At 53.2% G+C, this 17,806-nt stretch overlaps 1 protein-coding gene across 1 annotated transcript in view; it reads left to right on the top strand.

The window, feature by feature from the left end:
- Window positions 1–16,908, top strand: part of FREM2 (FRAS1 related extracellular matrix 2) — an 80,319-nt gene extending 63,411 nt beyond the window's left edge. Inside the window, exons 13-24 of the mRNA XM_090258320.1 lie at window positions 183–341; window positions 1,746–2,049; window positions 3,286–3,417; window positions 4,469–4,800; window positions 8,379–8,571; window positions 9,661–9,765; window positions 11,291–11,418; window positions 11,506–11,640; window positions 12,622–12,748; window positions 14,026–14,213; window positions 14,856–15,002; window positions 16,192–16,908. Coding sequence (XP_090114446.1) covers window positions 183–341; window positions 1,746–2,049; window positions 3,286–3,417; window positions 4,469–4,800; window positions 8,379–8,571; window positions 9,661–9,765; window positions 11,291–11,418; window positions 11,506–11,640; window positions 12,622–12,748; window positions 14,026–14,213; window positions 14,856–15,002; window positions 16,192–16,710 — 2,469 coding nt within the window. The 3' untranslated portion in view covers window positions 16,711–16,908. The remainder of the gene's footprint in view (window positions 1–182; window positions 342–1,745; window positions 2,050–3,285; window positions 3,418–4,468; window positions 4,801–8,378; window positions 8,572–9,660; window positions 9,766–11,290; window positions 11,419–11,505; window positions 11,641–12,621; window positions 12,749–14,025; window positions 14,214–14,855; window positions 15,003–16,191) is intronic.
- The last annotated feature ends 898 nt before the right edge of the window (window positions 16,909–17,806 follow it).

Genomic DNA, 17,806 nt, shown 5'->3' with positions numbered 1-17,806 from the left:
GGTGCCAGGAGACACAGCGAAGGTGCCAGGGTCACGGGGAGCAGACACAGAGGGCTGGCTCTGCGGGTGACAGTTTTATCCTACAGAGCCAGGGCCTTGCCAGCGTCCGGGCACCGTTCTGTGCCTTCGGCACGCCGGAGCCCAGCGTCGCAGTGGTCGCCAGTAATTGTCCTCTCCTGCAGGTGACCAAGGCCATCGTGTACATAGAAGAGATGGGCAGTATGGCAGATGTGACCTTCCCTTCTGTGCCTCACGTGGTGTCCTTGCTGATGTATGACGACGCATCCAGGGCCCGGGACACGGCCGAACCGGCGGCCGGCTACCCTGTCGTCTGCATCACGGTGAGTAAGAAACGGAGGCGGGTCATAAAAACAAGGACTTCCGATAATTATCGCTTAAGCAGTGCAGTTCTGGCCCTGACGTGAAGACGTAAAAGCGGGGAAGAACCGCACGTCTTAAGCATTGAACTTCGGACGGGGCCGTAGAACACCGGTCAAGTCAAGCGCCTGTTTTTCTTTTCTTATCCAACGCGGCTCGTGAACTGACGGGTCCACAGTGTGCTCCCTCGGAGGCTGTCACTGATAGCTAGTAAATAAGGGTTGGACGCTGCCCTCAAGGAAATTAAAAAATAAAAAAGAGAAAAGCCTGCGAGAATTGCCGGCATAGGACCAGATGTGAGGTCACCGCGGGAACAGCGCAGCTCCAGGCGGGAGGGAAGGCCGAGGACGCTCAGTCAGGGAAGGTCATTGCGGGAAGAAGCGGTTGTCTCACATGCCCCCCGGGAGAACAGCACAAAAAAGCGGCTTATTGCAACTACACTTCTGTCTGCCTGCTCCTGTCTCTAAGGGATAAAAGCTCCTTGGGAGCAGAAATGGGGGCCTATTAATTTTTCTGCCAGACCAGCGCGGGCATGAGGACCTACATAAAGTCGGTTCACAGTAAATGTCTGTTGAATTAAGGAGACAGAAATAGGAACGGGGTGCCCGGGGACAGAGGCCGTCCAGTGCGGTGTTGGCGTGATGGGGGGCAGGGAGCTCCAGCGCAGAGGAACGCCGGCCGGGAGCGGGCACATGAGGGCGTCGTTGACGGGAAAGGCCGAGTCAGGGAACCGGTGCTGGAAGAAGGGGGGGAGCAAATTGAAGAATAGAGTGAAAGAAGAACCAACCAAGTTCACTGACCCACTGGGTGTGGGGGTGGGGCAAGATGGGAGAACGGAGGGAAGACGGGAGGGAGAGACTGAGGAAGAGCAAGAGAAGGAACAGATTCCCTCTCCCAGCTCCAGGGATTCATCACGTTAGCAGTGGGAATGCCCCCATATGACATGCAAGGGTAGAGTTCAGAAAGGCTATCACAGCTGGGAATAAAAACGCGAAGGCTGCGTGAACAGCAGGTGAAAATGGGAAAAGGAAAACTTCCCAGGCCCTGGCTGCTGTGGCCCAGTGGACTGAGCGCCGGCCTGTGAACCACAGGGTCGCTGGTTCGATCCCCAGTCAGGGCACCTGCGTGGGTTGCAGGCCAGGTCCCCCGTTGGGGGCGCGTGAGAGGCAACCACACATGGATGTTTCTCTCCCTCTTTCCTTCCCTTCCCCTCTCTAAAAATAAAATAAGTAAAATCTTTTAAAAAGGAAAAGAAAGGAGGGGAGGCAGGCAGGCGGGCCTCCCAGGAGAGCACTGTGGTAGGACTCGAGAGGAACAGCAGAGCTTGGTTCCGTCCGCGGCCCTGACCCGCCCTGTGTTTGCCGCAGGCTTGCAACCCGAAATACTCGGACTACGGCAACACAGGCTCCATCTGCGCCGGCGAGAACATCAACGACACGCTGACCCGGTACCGGTGGCTGGTCAGCGCGCCCATTGGCGCCGACGGCGTGGCCGGCCCCATGAGGGAAGTGGACTTCGACACCTATTTTACGTCGACCAAGATGATGGCCTTGGACTCCATCTACTTCCGGCCCGGCTCCAGGGTGCAGTGTGCGGCGCGCGCCGTGAACGCCGACGGCGGGGAGGGCCTGGAGCTCCTGAGCCCCGTTGTGACCATCAGCAGAGAGGAAGGTGCTGCGCTGCTCTTGTCACGGAAGGCGCTGGGGGCGGTGCGATGTTATGAGGGTCTCATTTCTGGCGTCTGAGTCCTTCAAATGCCCCGTGCGCTCCATACTGTGCTCTAAGTACTTACAAATGACAATAGGTTTTTTTATATTCATTAGAAAACAAATATTTATTCATTCCACATTTTTAACTCACCTGTCATGCACCTGAGTTTTTGCTGGCACATCGGGGCTTTGTGCTGTAATTTAAAAAACAAGTGGCCCTGGCCGGTGTGGCTCAGTTGGTTGGAACATCGTTCCGTAAACCAGAGGGCTGTAGGTTTGATTCCCGCTCAGGGCAGGGACAAGAGGCACCGATCAGTGTTTCTCTCCCTCCCCTCACCTCACTCTAAAATCAATAGGCATGTCCTTGAGTGAGGATTTTTAAAAGTTAAACAATGCCTCACGATGAGCCCTTCCATTAATAAAATAGCTCAGGTGCAGAAGCCTGCCTCTGATTTTACTCCTAACCTCATAAATACCTGGTTTTATACAACTAAGAAGGAACTTATATATTCGAAGCTGTCTTGACCTTGTAATTTAGCACCTTGGTCTCCTCCATGACATTAACATGAAAACATCAAAATTCTTTCACAGCAAACACTGGAGGAAGGTTTTCACATCAAAATTCTTGAGGGTCGCAGAGAGAGAGAGAGAGAATGAGTTATAACTTATATATTGCAAGAAATTACATACAGAGAGAATACTGTACATTTCACTGATTCTAAAGAGACTTTAGTCTTTGTTTCAAAAATGAGTGCATTTTTAGTTTTATCAGCTCACAAATGAGTATATTTCACAACTAGCGACAAGTATATTATTCTAGAGTAGACGTCAAATTCACTTGAATTATACTTTTTCTGTTGCCTGTCAGTGGTTCCCACTGTGTCTGTCCATACATGATGTTAAAATGGTTTTGTGAACACGTTCCCACCCTCGAATGTTCAGCACATGGTAAATCACATTGAACAACAACCGTTTTTTCTCAAACTTTATACAATACCCACGATGCTAAGAAGTAGCCCCTGCGCTGTTGTGACCACTCCTCACGCCACGATCTTCCGCGTCCCAACAGTGTCCACCCTGGGCCATGCCTTGGTGCAGAGGGGATCGTCAAGTACGCGGAAAGGGAACGGAGCCTTTTAAAAACGCCCCTTTAGGCGCAGTCCGCTGTCTGCCCTTAACACAAATGCGTCCGTTCCAGGCCTCTGTCAGCCGCGCGCGCCGGGGATGGTGGGCGCGGAGCCGTTCTCGGCCAAGCTGCGCTACGTGGGTGCTGAGGACCCCGAGCACGCCAACCTCGTCAGGCTCGCCGTCATGATGCCGCACACAGACGGTAGGTGACAGGGAGCAGATCCCGGGCGGCGTCTGGGCTCCTCGCTGCCTGGGTTGTCTGACCGACGGCCCTAGACAACCGGGCGGATGGCCGCTGCTCACTCCGTGGCAGAAGCTTCCAGCCTCTCCGCGTAGTTCCAGCGTCCCTGCTTTCTTTCTGCCCGGTGCGTTCACAACGTCAGATGAACTGGACACACGTCCAAACGCGACGGGCCAAAGCCTTGGTGCACGCGCTGGCGTTTCTGAGCGAGCACAGGTCCGCCGTGGGCTTGCACGTCCAGCGACGCGCGCCAGGCTGCCGTGGCTGCCCTCCCACCTGTGTCTGCGGTTCCGTAGCTGCAGTCGGAGGGAATCCCTCCCGGTAGTTGTTGCAAGAACGGAGACTTCTCCTAGGTAACAAAATAGACTTAGAAATGCCACCGACAGGATTCTGTTGTGCGCTCCTTCTCTCCAGGGAGGGGCGTGTGGCGGGATGCGTGCGTCGGCAGCTTTATCCGCACTTTGCGAACGTTCTTCCCCGTTTCCAAGTTGTGTTCCGCTCGAGTCACCGTAGGCCTGAAGCGAACGGCAGCCATTACCCGGCTGTCGGCTGTAGTTTAAGAGGCTGAGGAGAGGAAGCAGTGGGTGCTCTCAGGAACCACAGGCAGACACCGCCTTCCTCATAAAAAGCTTTGTCTGTCTGACAAACCCACGCGTGTGCGGGTCGGGGGACGGCGTTAGGCTGACAGGACGCTGTCCCTCTCCACAGCGTCTCGCTGGGGCCAGGTTTGCGTGTAGGTTCCCCGCAGGCATGTGGCCCAGGGCGGCAGAGAGCAGAGGAGAGACCCGCCAGGCAACGACGGGCCTACAGCAGCGAGAGAACAGGGAGGGAAAGGCAGGAAAGTCTTAGTATTGTTATGACAGTCATTTAACGTTATCACTCTCCGGAGAAAGCCCAGGATCCCGCTCTGCAGTCGGCGCCTTCTGAGACTTGTCTAGAGACACGGGGATTAGGCAGCGCACTGGGCCTGCGCGCGGGCAGGAGCGGTGACCATGACCCTGATTCCTCGCAGGCATGCTCCCTGTGATCTCCACGAAGGAGCTGTCCAACTTCGAGCTCACCCTCAGCCCCGACGGCACGCGGGCCGGCAACCATAAGTGCTCGAATCTCCTGGATTTCACGGAGGTCAGGACGCAGCACGGGTTTTTGACCGAGGCCACCAAGAACCCGGGAGTCGGCGGCGAGACTTACCCTTACCAGTACAGCCCGTCCCTCCGAGGGGCCAGCACCCTGCGCTTCTACCGCCACCTGGACCTCGAGGCCTGCCTGTGGGAGTTCGTGAGCTACTACGACATGTCAGAGCTCCTCACCGACTGCGGGGGCTCCGTGGGCACCGACGGGCAGGTAGGGCTTCCCGCGTCTGAGCCGGGGCCGCGGGGAACACGCTGATCTGTCCAGTTGCGTAGGTTTGGGCGGAATCCCAACCCCAGTCTTGCCTCTTGGTGATATAGGTCATTCAGTACAAGAAGGACCAAATAGTCGCCACGGGCGGTGGGAAAGTCCAGGTGTGTTTCTGGAACATTGTGTCAAAATAGATGCATCTTTTTAGCAATGCTCTGAACCTGCTATGACATTATAAAGATGGCAACCCTAAGTAGTCTTCAGAGCATACATTCTCTACCTTTTATGTGTACAACGCAGACAGCCTGCTTTCTGAAAACCGTGCGCGCACCTGCTTCAGCCTGTCCCGTGACATCTGCCCACATCTGCCCGGGTTACCTCCAGTGTACCAAGGGCATTTTCCGTGCGGATCCTGCCCCTCTGCTGTGTTCCTCTCTCTGGCCAGCTCTTACCGTGAAATGCTCAGCTAGACCTGTTATCCTTTGCTGGGTTTTTAAATCACAGTTTCTCTACTAATTTAAGTTCATTATTTTTCTTCTTTGCTTTGCCGTGGCCGGCCAGACTCTTGCTGTGGAGTCTGCGCTCGAGGGTCCTGAGGTCCCGTCAATGCAGGAGGGGGGGGGTTAACTCATGTTTTTGTGCCCAAACGTTGTGGCCTGGTCACAGGGTAGCTCATCTTTGCACCTGCATTAGCTGTTTCAGTTCCTCAGATTCAGGGTAATACAGGACATTGTAAAATCTTTCTTCATCTTGTTCGGTCATGTTCACTTTATTATAAACAAAATTACTTTTCTTGATTTTAGGTTTTTGTCACAATTTTAGTATTACAAAAATTTCAATCATGATGGATCGTGACAGGGAAGTTTTTCAATGAATTCTATGCAGATGCGTTATCTGATTGTCCAATTGATTTTGAAATATATTGTAGTGATTTGGAAACTGATAGTTTATCGGAAGACAGTTATCAATCTGATATTAGACCACCAAAAGGGCAAAAAGGAAATGTTATAGAATCTGGAAGTGAAAGTGATTTTGAAGAAGAGTAGATTGAAAATGACATTACACCAACTTTGGAGGGTTATTCAAATACTTCTGGTGTAACTGTTGAACCTAGTGATCCACAGAGCATCAGTGAAGTGACGGAGTTACTTTTTGATATTGATTTTTTTTTATTTAGTTGTTTCTCAAACCAATTTATACCATTGCCAAATGGAACAATTTTATAAAAACTCTGCCAGAGCTTTAGCATGGACGGAAGTTACCACTAGCGACATAAAGAAGTTTCTCAGTTCATTGATGTTGATGGGACAAACTAAAAATCCCATTGGAGACATTACTGGTCAATGGACCCTTTGGTTGAAGCATCAATATTTCCTAAAACTATGAGCAGGAAGAGGTTTGAGAAAATTCTTACATTTTTCCATCTTAATGATAATTCACAAAATAAATCTAGTGAAGACAAACTATAAAATTAGACCTCCTTTGGGTTACTTTATTCCAAAATTCCAGCCTTTGTATTTACCTAAACAGGAGTTACCCCGACATGAAGAGGACGTATCAACTTCAGAACGTACAATCCGGCAAAGATAACAAAATACGGGATCTTCGTGAGAACGTTTTGTGAAAGTGAGACTGGTTACGCTTGCAACTTCGAGGTCTATTCGGGTGAAGGCAAAGGGCTACAAGAAACTGTGTTATCGGTCTTAGAGCCATGCCGTGATTCTTGGCACCATGTATATCAAGACAATTATTATAATAGCGTTCCTACAGCTGAAACATTATCAGAAAAGAATCAGAAAAGAAAACATGGATCTATGGTACCATAAGGGAGAACCGCGGTTCGCCAAAGGTACTCAAAGTCAAAGAACCTTCAGAGAGGGGAAATGACATTTTTACAGAAAGGACCCATTGTTCTTATATCATGGGAAGACAAAAGACTAGTGACTATGACACCAACTATTCACGATGCCTCTGTGAAACCCACCGGAAAGCGGGAGAGGAATTCTGCGGAAGACACAGGTCAGCCTGCGTGCGTGTTAGATCCCCACGAACACACGGAAGGAGTCGGCCACGCGGACCGGTACTTGGCGAACAGCAGTATCTTTCAAAAAAGTATGAAGTGGTATATAAAAAAGTAGCTTTCTTTCTGATCCATTGCGCCTTATTCAGCGCATTCAAAATTTACTGTAATTACAATTTTCTAAATAAAATAGGATACAAAAAATTTCTGCTAGAAGTGGCTAGGAACGGACAGCTGCTGATTCAAGGGAATGCAGCCCAGAACCCGGCACTTCATCTGGTGCCTCTCACAGAGCTCCTTCCATCGATTCACCACTCAGGCTTTCAGGACAACTGAGACCACGTTTTAGAAAAAATAGTCACTGGTGTGAAAAAGAATCCACCTGGAACACATAGAGCATGCTCCTCAAAAGGAAAGCACAGTGAAACCAGCTGTATTTGCAAAATCAGGTGTATTTGCAAAACCTATGTGTACCATTGCATGGAGGCGATTGCTATACAGTTTATCATACCAAAAAATTATTAAAACGTATAGAGAAGATATGCACAAAGTTCCATTCCAGCTCATTCTGTATAAGTAAAGTATACACTGAAGTGCGTTACACTGTTTCACTTCTGTACTCAATTACGTGGATATGGGGTGGCTTCCACGGAAAATTGCCTCCCTCCCTCCTTCTGCTGTCCTCTCTTCATCCGTCATCTAATCCTCCACATATTCATACAAATATAATTATGGGGCAGAGCGAAAATCATGTACAACTTTCATGTGAACCTATTACAATGTCTGAAACGTGGTAGGTGTGTAATGAGCAAATATCGCTTTATTCTCCCTGACCCCCCCAGCCCACCAGCAAAATACCAAAAAGAGGAAAGTATAAATAAATGTTAAGTAAGATACTTCATTTCAACTGATTATAGCTGCTTCCAGAGCCTGCCTGCTTTCTCATCATCTACATAATAATTTTAAAAGTACCTTATAACCATATTATTCATAATCGCCCAGTAATAGAAGTATCGCCGCCTGCTATGGCGTGGACGCGCATTGAAGCCAGCATGCTCACAGAAAGAAGCCGTCCCAAAAGGCCACGTGAAGTGTGGTTCCCTTGATAGGAAATGTCCAGAACAGGCGGATCCATAGAGACCCAGAGTGAGCTAGTGGCTTCCCAGCACCTGCAGGGGACGGGGCGATGCAGGGATCAGCTGCTCATGGGGATGGGAATTCCCGAGAGGGACCAGTGTGCAAAGTCGCACAAATGCCTTCAGTCCCATTGTGTGTCCGCCGTCAGTGGACGGCAGGGTCTGCGCACTCGATGGGAAAGCTGCTAGGGAACTCCAAGGCCATGTACGTCTAGTAGCTCAAAATAACGCCCCTTCTCTTAGGCGTTGCTGCTCCGTAGTCGGTGTCGCAAAGGAAGGAGGTAGAGCAGCAACCGTTTAATCGCTTGGAAGTGAACGTTGTTTCTCCTGCTCCAGGCCGACGCGGAAGGACACAGCTCGTACCCAGCGGGGCTCCCGCAGCAAGCCACACGGCGCACACTGATAGATTCCGTTTCCTCTCGCAGGTCTTGAACCTCGTGCAGTCCTACGTGACGCTGCGGGTCCCTCTGTACGTGTCCTACCTGTTCCACTCCCCCGCGGGCACGGGTGGCTGGCAGCACTTCGACCTTAAGGCCGAGCTGCGGCTCACGTTCGTGTACGACACTGCCATCCTGTGGGACGAGGGCATCGGCAGCCCCCCGGGGGCGGAGCTGCAAGGTGGGTCGCACACCTGGGACGCTCACCTGCGGGACGCGCACCTGCGGGACGGCACCTGCGGGACGCGCACCTGTGCGATGCACACCTGTGGGAATTACCAGAGAGGCAGGGCCACGGTAGCTAAAAGCAGTAGAAGCAACTTTGGCGGGTATTTATTTTTATGTTTCACATTTTCAGGTGATTTTATTTTTGTCATGAGAAAACTTTTAAGTAAATCCATCAGTGCCTCGAGTTTTGCGTAATCCATGCCTGTTAAATCCAATACCTCCATCTCATGGATATTTAACCCTCGTAGTTCATTCTAGGTGACCAATGACAGGATATCTATGTGAGACAACGACACAGTCTATATATTTCCCTAGAGTCTAGAAAAATGGGGAGAGGGCGTTCTAATCGAAAATACAGAATTAACCGAGGGGGGAAAGTTACGCCTCTTTGTTTCTGAAAATGGGAGGCACGTTGTATAGTCCTGGGTCCTGATTCCGGCTCTCCAGCTAACCAGCTGTGTGGGCCTGACCACTTGCTTAACCTTCATGGCACTCAGTTTCCCTGGAAAGGGAGACTGCTCCTTCTGTTTTGAAGTCCCGTTGTTCTGTGATACTTCCGCAGAATGTTTTGGAATAACGGTGGTAAGTGCCACTAACTACGGGGCCCATAAGCATCCGCACAACTCTGTTGCAACCTCAGAATCATAATTCCAAGTCCCCGAGGATGAAGCAGACTGACAGAGAGCGAGCCCTGTCTCTCCTCAGGCCAATACCTCTGCCTCGGGTCCGTGAATGTCTGAGCTTCCTGCCCGCGTTACTTTTTATGAGCCGGAGGGAAAATTCTCCCCGTAGTTCCATCTAAAATCTGCTGCCTTAAACCAATTAAAGGTCCCTGAAAGCCACGTGTAAGGCACTGTGTTCACCCTGAAAAGCTACTCCAGATTAGATTCCGTATTTCATCTCCTGCCTCTCCTGCTAATGCCCCTCTGGCTAGATGCTCAAAGATGAGGTGAATGGGAACCCACTTTAGGAAGACACCCCACCCGGGAACAGTCCCTGGTCACCAACGTTTCCACTCTTGCCCGCGATGTGCCCCCTGCAGGCTCTCTGTATCCAACCAGCATGCGCATCGGCGCGGACGGCTGCTTGGTCGTGAACTTCAAGACGGAGGCGCAGTTCCACGGCTCCTTTGTGCTGTCTCACCCCGGTAAGCCGCGCTCCTCACCAGCGCACTGATGACCGGTCGCGAGAACACTCGCGTTTTCAGGCCCAGACGCTGTTGACCGATAATGAGCTAACTCGTGTTTGCCCTCGCGTGAGCTTATACGACACTTAAAACTGAGAGTAATGTAGGATTTTGTAAAAAAAAATTGTAAATTATTTCATTTTCATATTCAATTACACAAGAATAGCCGGTGATATGAGGTAGCTTTGGGATAAAATCGCCACAGCCAATGCCTGGGGCCAGCACTTCCACACACGCGCACGTTGGTCAAGCTGCCTCGCGAGCCCGGGAGCCCTTCACGCAAAGGAATCCCGTGGGTGCGATTACCGACCTGAAGGCTTGATCATCGCTGGGCTACAGCCGCTCATCGTGACCAAGTCCTCATCATCGGGGTGACTTTTAGAGAAAAAAACAACATGATTAAAGCTAATCTAACAGGGAACTCTCCTGAGCTTATTTTAGGTGATGTTTTCCGTAGATAAAGAGCATGCATCCGTTCCACCGTGCACAGATAATCGGATTTTAATTCTTTTGTTCGGCAAGAACCTCTGCGTTCACAACTGTTTTCTAGGTGCTGCATGAGCCCTTTCGTGGAGCCAGACTGTCACTTCCCTGGGGTCCTCAGGCTTCAGGCCTGTTAACTAACTCCCTTTTGTAATGGGCCATGTCATTTTACCGCCTGGGGGACTGACCTGCACATCAATAAGGGGGCAGCCACTAAAACTCTATTTCAAAGCCTTATTTGGCATACAGAATGTTTCATTACAAAATCTTTTCTTTGACTCTGGGTTATTAAAACGGTGCATAATTTACTGCTGTGCCGAATCCCGCCAGGTTGGCAGGAAAAAGAGTTGCCTCGCAGCCTCCTATGGCCTTGCTTTTCTGGGCGGGAGCGCGCCACAGAGGAAAGAGGAGGGCAGAGCATTCGGGAACAGGAAAGTGTTTGTTGTATTTTTATGAGACTGTGCTATAGGACGTGCAGAACCAAACAAAAAACAAAAAGCACTTTTTATTATAATTTACAGTTCTGGGAAGTGAGGATTCTGTAGCCTTCACGGCTCCCGTCCACGTGTCTGCCTTCCTAATAAACTGAACCTGGGTTTGGACGGGGCCGCAGGCAACCGTCGTAAAATGAGGCTCCGCGTGGGAGCCGGGTTTGCCCCGCGGCGTGGATGCCACAGGCTGGGGAGCTCAGCTACCGCTTTGGGCACAGCAGCGGCCTCCCCTTGGGCTTTGGTGCCCGGCTGGCCTCTCGGGAAGGGAGCCTTTCTGCACAGTGACCCTTGTGGGAAAGCGCGGAGCCAGGAATCCGAAGGTCCAGACCTCACGGTGGGGTCTCGGGAGAGCCAGCCAGGGCCTCTCTCTGCCAAGTGGGACCAACGGCCCGGCTACCTGTAGGCTTTTATCCACATAAAAGCCAATGATGTACCAGAAGGTACTTGGACGGCTCTCCACTGTCGCGCCCTCTTCTAACCGCTCCGCGTGGCTGTTCCTGGCACCTTTCCAGCCTCCTTCGCAAGCTCAGGGGTCACGTCAGCGGACCATCCAGGCCTGACCTTCTCCCTGCGCCTCATACGCAGCGAGCCAACCTACAGCCAGCCCGTCCAGCAGTGGAGCTTCGTGTCCGACTTTGCAGTAAGTGACCGAGGCTCCTACCTCGCCCTCCCCTCCCGGGACCTCGGGCCACACCCGCCATGGCCCGTGTCCTCCTTCTCCCCACAGGTGCGTGACTACTCAGGCACCTACACGGTGACACTGCTGCCCTGCACCACCCCCCCGCACCAGGGCTACCACCTGCCCGGCGCCTGCAACCCCAGGGAGCCTGTCACCTTTGACCTCGACATCCGATTCCAGCAGGTGTGTCTCCGAGGGTCATTTTCCCGGGACTTGTAGAATCCCACTTTGGTCTTTGTTTGGTTTGCTTTTATGGGAGGGGGGGAATTTCACACAAAGACTTGGATTCCTGTGTCCTGGGGGAAAGAAGGAAGTCAGACAGGTAGGAAGGGAGGGAGGGAAGGAAGGAAGGAAGGAAGGAAGGAAGGAAGGACAGAAAGAAGGAGGGAGGGAAGGGAGGGCTGCCATTTATCCATTGTGGGTTCAGCCTATAAAATCCATAATAGAAGAGTATGAAGGGTTAGTGTTTTCCTGTCTCTTCCCGGAGTTTGCAGCCTTAGAGATGTGGGGATTTTCCCCAGTTTGCAAGTCTTCATCTTGGTTTCGGTCTTCAAGAAGAGTAACGCCACCTCAAAGCGCCTAATTGCCACATATTAAAAGAAATGTGATGGCACTTTGAGTCCAGGAGTTTATGCCAAACGTTGTCCTGCCACCGACCGAGACATTTATAAGTCCCCTGTGTGCCCGACGACCCAGTGGCGATGAGCTCAAGCTGTGCTCTCCAGGCTCCTTCAAGAAGCAACGTCACCTGGCCAGTTTTCTCCTCGAGGACAAACCCAGTGTGACGATTCCCTAAGTTGGTTTGGAGGAACCTGAAAATCACAGTACAGTCGTCCCTCTCTATATCGCGGCTCACTTATCGCGGCCTCACTGTATCGCAGGATTTTTTTAAATATTATATTTAGTTATTGCGCATTTTTCGCTCTATCGCAGGATTTTGCAGTGCTGTACACGTGTGTTGTTAAAGTGACGTAGGTTTAAGAGTGTAGAATAACACCTATCACAGGGGGTCCAGAACATAAGACCCACAATAAGAGAGGGATCACAGTGCTGTGTTTAGATGTTACATGTCCTGTACAGCACATGTGTGCACCCATGAGTAATGTGTGTGTGCGCCGCCGGAACAGTCAGCACCCGTCAGAGGACTTCTGTGCTTGGTTTCAGGTCAGCGACCCGGTGGCAGCGGAGTTCAGCTTGAACACCCAGATGTACCTGCTCTCCAAGAAGAGCCTCTGGCTGTCTGACGGGTCCATGGGATTCGGCCAGGAGAGCGATGTGGCCTTCGCAGAAGGTATCGCTTGGCAAACGGGTCTGCTCTGTCTGCGACACCCTGTGCTTTGCTTCACTGGGATTGTGTTTAAGGGAAAACTCACAGCCTCTGGTCCGGTTTTGAGACCAGAACCGGGTCTTTACCCCCGTGGTGGGGCCTCGTATACGTTCCTGGGTGATTTTAGTTCTGGAGACATTAACCTCTTTTCCTTGCTTAAGGGGTTTGGGGAATAAGTTGGGATTTTTTTTTTTCTTGAATGTATTTTCAGGTTTTACAGACTCAAATACCGCAGCTGCGTGGCGTGGGCCCCGGCTCGTGGGCCACACTGTGACTTTCTTGTTCTGCATGTCACAGGGTTTCCAGTGCGTAGGGTTGGAGCTCAGCATGGATGCGAGACGGGTGCCTGAGCCCCTGGGACCTCTTAAACTCTCTTCACAGTCAGACGGCATTGATTCCGCTTCCCACTGACATTTTAAAAACTATTTTTCTATTACAACTGCTCTATTAAATTTCCCCATTGCTCTCCTCGCCCTGCCCACCTGCCCCCGCTCCCACGGTCAGTCCCCACCCCATTGGGTCATTCACGTTAGTTCCTTGCCCAGACCCTCCCTTTTCTCTCCCCACTTCTCCCCGCCCCCCTCCCCTCTGGTCCTTGTCAGGCTGCTCCCTGTTTTCACGCCTCTGGTTCTATTCTGCTCACTCGTTAGTTTTGTTTCCTTGAGGGTTTTTTTAGTGTTGTTTTATAACATATCAGTCTGCATTTGCCAACTAACATCAATAAACCAGACTTTCCCTGCGCGGGCTGTGATGGCCAGACCTGAGGTTGTCTCCACTGCTGGCTGGTCACGTGGGGGTCCACACGAGTTCCATCGCTCGTGGTCCTTCTGCAAAGAGGTCATGTCTCAGGCCTGGGGTGGGGGGTGGCGTGCAAACCAGAGCCGGGAGCGAACGCTAGAAGGTCTTCAGCATTTGATGCCACATTAGAAAGAGAAGGAGCCCTGACTGGTGTGGCCCCGTGGACTGAGCACCGGCCTGTGAACCAAAGGGGCGCCGGTTCGATTCCCAGTCAGGGCCCAGGCGTGGGCTGCAGGTCAGGTCCCCAGGAGGGCGTGCGAGAGGCAACCACACAGTGAGGTTTCTGTCCCTCCTTCTCCCTCCCTTCCCGTCTCTCTAAAGATAAATAAATAAAATCTTTTTAAAAAGAAAAAGAAGAGAAGAAAACGTCAGAAATTGTTTGCGTGTCCCACACACACACAGCTGACCGCAGCCCAGCGGTGACCCTCGCGTGCCCGTTTCAGGTGACGTGATCTACGGCCGCGTCATGGTGGACCCCGTCCAGAACCTGGGGGACTCCTTCCACTGCAGCATCGAGAAGGTGTTCCTGTGCTCGGGCGCCGATGGCTACGTCCCCAAGTACAGCCCACGGGACGCCGAGTACGGCTGCCTGGCGGACTCCGCGTCCCTGCTGCACAGATTCAAAATCGTGGTAAGCGGGCACTCCCGTCGGGGTAGGGGGGTCGGCGCTGGGCGCCCTCCTCCCGCGACCCCATCAAACGACCGTGACTTGTAGAACGGTCCCCCTGAGAACCCGAGAAGGCCGGCGGGACAAAACTACTGCAGCGAAGGACCTGAGGAGGAGGCCGCACGGAGGCCGGGCGAGGGGAGGGGACGCAGACCGGCTGGTCCCGTGCCCGTGGGCGGCGGTTAGGGGTAGGGAAGGTGCCCTGGCCGGTGCAGCTCCGTGGGTTGAGCATCGTCCCGCGGAGCGAAGACTAGGGGAGGAAATCTTGGCTGTGCAGCCCCCCCACCGGAGGAGCGGGGTTGTAAGATACAGAAATGTCTGATCGCTCTGCCGCAGCCCGAAACCCACGTAACGTTGAACTTCCCTCGCAACGGAAAACTAAATGTTTTAAACTGGGGTGAGTGCTTTGGCGCAAACCATGACCTAGGGACGTGTTCAGAGTTAAGCGCTTTGCCTCCTACTTTAACACAGCAGCGTCTTTCCACGGGAAGCTAAGCGGGGACAGTCTGGGCTTGTCCGCACCTTCACGCGACTGACAGGGACGCATCCGCGCGTGCCCGTGGGGGCCTGTCTGACACCAACCCTCCTTTTCTTCATTGCTTCCAGGACAAAGCGCAGCCGGAGACACAAGCCACCAGTTTCGGGAACATTCTGTTTAATGCCAAGCTGGCAGAGGATGACCCGGAAGCTGTCCTCTTAGTGAATCAGCCTGGATCGGATGGATTTAAAGTGGACTCGACGCCGCTCTTTCAGGTGGGCCGAGAACAAGGTCACGGACAGCAGCTGGGGCCCCCCGGCAAGCCACCCGGGGGTCTCGGTTGTCAGTGGCAGCAGTAGCTACATTGCATTTGAATCGCGCAGGGAAATCACAACCAACCACACGGGGCACCTGGTGAGCACTCCGTACCCTCTAGCCGCTCTTATTATTTTTATTCATGTATTATATTTCTCTAAGTCAGTGTGCAGTGAAGACCCTTATTCAGCGCAGAATAAATCTCAGTCTGGTGGGTGGGAGCGCCGCTTCTCTTATCCAGAACTTCCTTCCCGTTGACTTCCTGTGACCGCTTTGATTAACGTGATCGAGTGTGCACTGCGGGACTCAGACAGACAGGTGTGCACAGCACGTAATCTCTGCCCCCAGAGACGCTGCAAACCAGGAGAGAAAACTGTCACCTATGGGTGGGCAGTGAAAAGGGACGCAGGCAACCAAAACCACAGGGAGCAGACAAATAGGACAAAAGCAGAGATGTGTCCCCATGAATCCTTGGGGACGCTGCCCTTTTTAGGATAGTTACTAAAAATCGTGCAGACAGAATGGGTTGGAGAAACATATCACCCTTGTTCAACCTGAAGAGAGAAGCTTGGGGTGGCACATTTGTCGTTTGAAGTAGAAGCAGGCATGTTTTTTGTTTCTGTTATTTCCGTTCACTCCCAGAGCATCTGACCTTCTCTGTTTGACCCCGGAGGCTTCCGAGAGCCATCAGAAAACCCCTCCTTGTCACTGGCCCTGGGAAAGCAGACGTTTTCTCTGCTGTTACAGGGAAACACGCAGCAGGACACACTAGCAAAGAGCCTGGGGTCCCAAAGTCTGAGTTCTAGTCCCGCCTCTGCCACTCAGAGTTGAGGGAGTGACAGGAAGCACATTACGCAGCTGCTGTGAGTTCGTGGTGCGTTAGACGTCTGGGGTTCTTCGTGGCTCTGACACTCTGGGGCTGCAAGTGGCTGACGACCAGACGTGGACCCGCACACCCTCCTCAGTCGTTGCACAAAATACTTCACAGAAAGCGTCCCACATGCTCCCCGTGCAACGGCACTAGGTGCCTTAACCCTGCGGGCTGGGTGAGGTCAGCGTTCACGACCCCAGCCGCTCGTGTCTCTCGGAAAGGGTCATGAGTCAGTTGCGCAGTTACAGTTTTCTAACGAACGCAGTTGTGTGTTCTAGGTCGCTGTGGGCCGGGAGTGGTACCTCCACGCCATCTACACAGTGAGATCCAAGGAGGGCATCCACGGTGGCGTGGGCAAGAGAAGCGTGGAGCAGCGGCACCACTCGGTAGTGAGCGCGGGCCGGCCCCGGGCCCCGGGCAGGAGCGGGCGGAGGACCAGGAGCGCCCCCACGCTGGTGAGGGACATCGGGGTGGAGAACAGCCGGGGAACAAACATCCAGCACATTGCCCTGGACCGAACCCACAAGAAGCAGGTGCCCAAAGGCAGAGCGGCGGCCGACAGCGCCCGGCCCTGGCCGCCCGGCGGCCCCCTCGCTGAGGTCAGCCTGGCCGTGGTCCTGGGCAGCGTCGCGGCAGGGCTGCTGGCCCTCGGCCTCAGTGCCGTCCTGGTCATGCTCTGCAGGAGCCGGAGCAGGAGCGGCCCCAGCGGGAAGGGGGCCCCCCAGGCCTTGGGCAGCAGCGAGCCCATGATGCCCCCGCGAGGCTGTCACGGCCACAGTGACAGCTCGGAGGTGTGATGGCCGCGGGGGACGCGCCCTCGTCCTCAGGTGCCTCCGACGGAAGACGACAGAAACCCAGATGCTTCTGTGAGTGGCAGAGGATTGAGGACGTCAGTGACGCAGCTGCTGAGAGGACCTGACTGTGCGTACAAACTTGGATTTGAATTCTGCCTGTGCTCTCGTGCGTCAAAGGACAACTCGGACCCCGGACCGCCTCCCTCCTCTTGCCCAGACGGCGGCGGCCACGTAGCCACACGGACGCAGAGCCGCAGACCGCAGCGAGGACCAGTCTCCCACTCAGCGTGTTCCCGACGCAGGGGACGAGGACTGACTCGCAGGTGCTCACCGCGTCCCCGAGGGCTCCAGCGGCTGGAAACTCGAGGTGCCCCGATCACGCTGGTCCTTGGTTGTGTACCCGTTCGCTCCTAGAAGCGTTCCGATGGGTGGCCTGGGGGGATGGTGAACACACTGTTGATTGAAACACGTTGCCGATCAGGTGACGGCAGCACCGAGTCCTGACCTGGGCCGCCCAGCCCGGAAATCGCCTTTTCTCCCGCGTGGGCGGGACTGGAAGGAGAGGGAGAGGGAAAGTCACTCGCCCCCGGGGTCTGAACTGCCCGTTATCTCCATCAGACCCTCCGTGTTGAGTTGGTGCCTTTCATTTTAAATTCACCCGAAGAATGTGTTAAGTCTAGACGAGGCCCGTTGAAGGGAGAACAGTTCTTGCGTGACATGATACCTTATCGGTGCTCAATATCTATGGGAAATGGGAGGGCGGGTGACAGTTCGATGACGAACACGTGCCACAGAGGTAGGTTCCCATTGACAGGACAGTGTTCTCTGAGAACGGCCTTGATATTCTCAGAACTGAACCCACAGATGACAATGAGAGGCAGCGCTGTGTGGAGGAAGGAGAGGTTTATTAGCATAACCTGTTTAAGCCGAGTGCTCCTCACACACACGCTGCAGACGACAGAGGACACGCAACAGATGGTACGGAGAGCGAACCCCAGAGCGGCGCGGTCACACAGCCGTGTCCCGGGCTTCGGTCGGCCGTGGGACATTATGGCAGCTTCCTAATCAGCTTCTGCTGCAAAACTGTCGTTCCAGAGAG

This window comes from Furipterus horrens, unplaced genomic scaffold, assembly GCF_987537825.1.
Source record: "Furipterus horrens unplaced genomic scaffold, mFurHor1.1.pri manual_scaffold_12, whole genome shotgun sequence".
In the NCBI taxonomy this organism is placed as follows: Eukaryota; Metazoa; Chordata; class Mammalia; order Chiroptera; family Furipteridae; genus Furipterus; species Furipterus horrens.
This window is presented reverse-complemented; position numbering and strand designations above follow the sequence as displayed.